The sequence below is a fragment of the Chionomys nivalis genome, chromosome 16 (genome assembly GCF_950005125.1).
Source record: "Chionomys nivalis chromosome 16, mChiNiv1.1, whole genome shotgun sequence".
Taxonomy (NCBI): Eukaryota; Metazoa; Chordata; class Mammalia; order Rodentia; family Cricetidae; genus Chionomys; species Chionomys nivalis.
This window is the reverse complement of record NC_080101.1, coordinates 35194862-35197042: the sequence shown is the minus strand read 5'-3', so window position 1 is coordinate 35197042 and position 2181 is coordinate 35194862. Positions and strand designations below refer to the sequence as shown.

Below are 2181 nucleotides of genomic sequence, written 5' to 3'. Positions count from 1 at the left end.
CATTCAGCCTAGCCTCATGCCTCTACTCAAGCCAGAGAGGGCCTCTGTGGCTTGTTTACACCTCCCTCCTCAGAGAGGGTCTGCGAGTCTTGGATCCTCTCTGTGCCCTTAACTCTGGGAAGCACCATGACAATGTCAATGTTATCACATTGCCACCTGCTTTCCCAGTGGTTTGTTTCAGCCCCATGTAGAACTATCTATAGAAAGTGTGTGTGTGTGTGTGTGTGTGTGTGTGTAAGTCGTGTTCCTCAGAGCACATCCACCTTCTTTTCTGCATATGGAGTCTCTCACTGGGACTGTGATCTCTGAATTACACTAATCTGACTGTCCAAGAAGTCCCAGCTATCCTCCTGCCTCCAGTTCCCCAGTACTGAGATTATAAGCATGTGCCATCACACCAATCCATGGGTACTGAGGATCAGACTCAGAGCTCCAAGCTTGTGTGCCAAGTACTTTAGTGACTGAACCATCTCCCTATCTCCTCAGCCTACATATATCGTTTTGAAACTTCTTCAACCCAAAATGTGACACCATCGTAGCACAGAGGTGGTTACAAAGATGTAAAGCGTCACCTCATTTATTCAGATCAAAAGCAGGAACACTGTGCTGCTCAGGTACCACTCCACAAGGTCTGGATTGGTAAGGTTCGGATTAGCTGACATTTCTACAATGGGATAATAAAGACTATCTATTCATCATGAGACTCATGAATGGCTTTGAGTTGCTCATGGTTTTGAATAAACTAACAATAGACCAAACAGTTTTGTTACATTCCTTTCTTTTTTTTTTAATATACATTATTTTATTACAAATTTTAAAAAAAAAAAATAACAAGAGAAAATGCAACATCCTAAAAAAGAAATTTACTGGTAATACAAATTCCTATGTATGTTTGCTGTGCTACCATAAGAAATTAAAGAAACCATTAAATATTTAGGAACATTCAACATCAAAAGCTTTAAATCTAACTGTATGTTGTAGCCCCCCGAAAAGCTACAAACTCCTTTTTAAAAAAAGTATTTTCTCTACAAAGAATCTCATCAGCTATACAAAAATCTGTACAGTTTTTATACTGAAGCTAATGTTGAGCTGCACTTGAATTTCACATTCTTAGCAAAATAAGTTGCCTGAGCACATATACTCCACACATTTTAGAACAGCCATTTATTCTTCATCCTCATCTTCTTCCTCATCATCTTCATCTTCTTCCTCCTCCTCCTCTTCCTCATCTTCTGGTTCATTCTTCTTCTTTGAGCCTGTTGGCCTACCAGGACCCTTCTTTCCTACTTCGCTTTTGCCCTTGGCACGGTATGCAGCAATATCCTTTTCATATTTCTCCTTTAGTTTAGCTGCCTTCTGCTCATAGGGTTGTTTATCTTTGGCAGACTGTTCAGACCACATCTCGCCCAATTTTTTTGCAGTATCTCCAATAGACAGGCCTGGGTGTTCACTTTTGATCTTTGGGCGATGTTCAGAGCAAAACAGGAAGAAGGCAGACGGTGGTCTTTTTGGAGCATTAGGATCCTTTTTCTTTCCTTTCTTATCACCTTTGGGAGGAACGTAATTCTTCATCTCCCTGTCATAGCGAGCTTTGTCGCTCTTGGCCAAATCTTCGAACTTCGATTTTTCCTTTGCAGACATGGTCTTCCATCTCTCGGAGCACTTCTTGGAGAACTCGGCGAAGTTGACCGACGAGTCGGGGTGCTTCTTCTTGTGCTCCTCGCGGCACGTCTGCACGAAGAAGGCGTACGAGGACATCTTGCCCCGCGGCTTGTTGGGGTCTCCCTTGCCCATCGCTGACGGTGGCGCGGCGTCTACCTGGCGCGAGCGCGTCCCTCCGAGGCCGACACGGACACTTCCTTCCCCAAGCTCCGGCGAGAACTGGCCTGTTACATTCCTTTCTATATCTGGCCAGCTTCTCCCTGTGCCTTCCTTGAGTGAACACAGGAGGCTGTTGGATATACTGGCTCTCTCATGCCATTACTGTTAACTGTTTCAGAATACTAAATGTGACATTCATGGCCTAGTGGCATTAATGCACCTTTCAAAAGTGCCCAGTTTTTTTTTTTCCTTGAAAGTAATTTCAGCAGTGATAGGCTACCACTGGGTAATTTCTGATAAGCAATTAGCACATATCAAATCAAGACATATTATTCAAGGCTTTGTGCTGCCACTGCAGAT

At 43.4% G+C, this 2181-nt stretch overlaps 1 protein-coding gene across 1 annotated transcript; it reads right to left on the bottom strand.

Moving 5' to 3' along the window:
* Positions 1 to 823: 823 nt before the first annotated feature.
* On the bottom strand, positions 824 to 1880 carry LOC130887988 (high mobility group protein B2). Its single transcript, XM_057790763.1, has one exon. The coding sequence runs from the start codon at positions 1792 to 1794 to the stop codon at positions 1165 to 1167; it is 630 nt and encodes a 209-aa protein (XP_057646746.1). The 5' UTR covers positions 1795 to 1880; the 3' UTR covers positions 824 to 1164.
* Between the last annotated feature and the right edge of the window lie 301 nt (positions 1881 to 2181).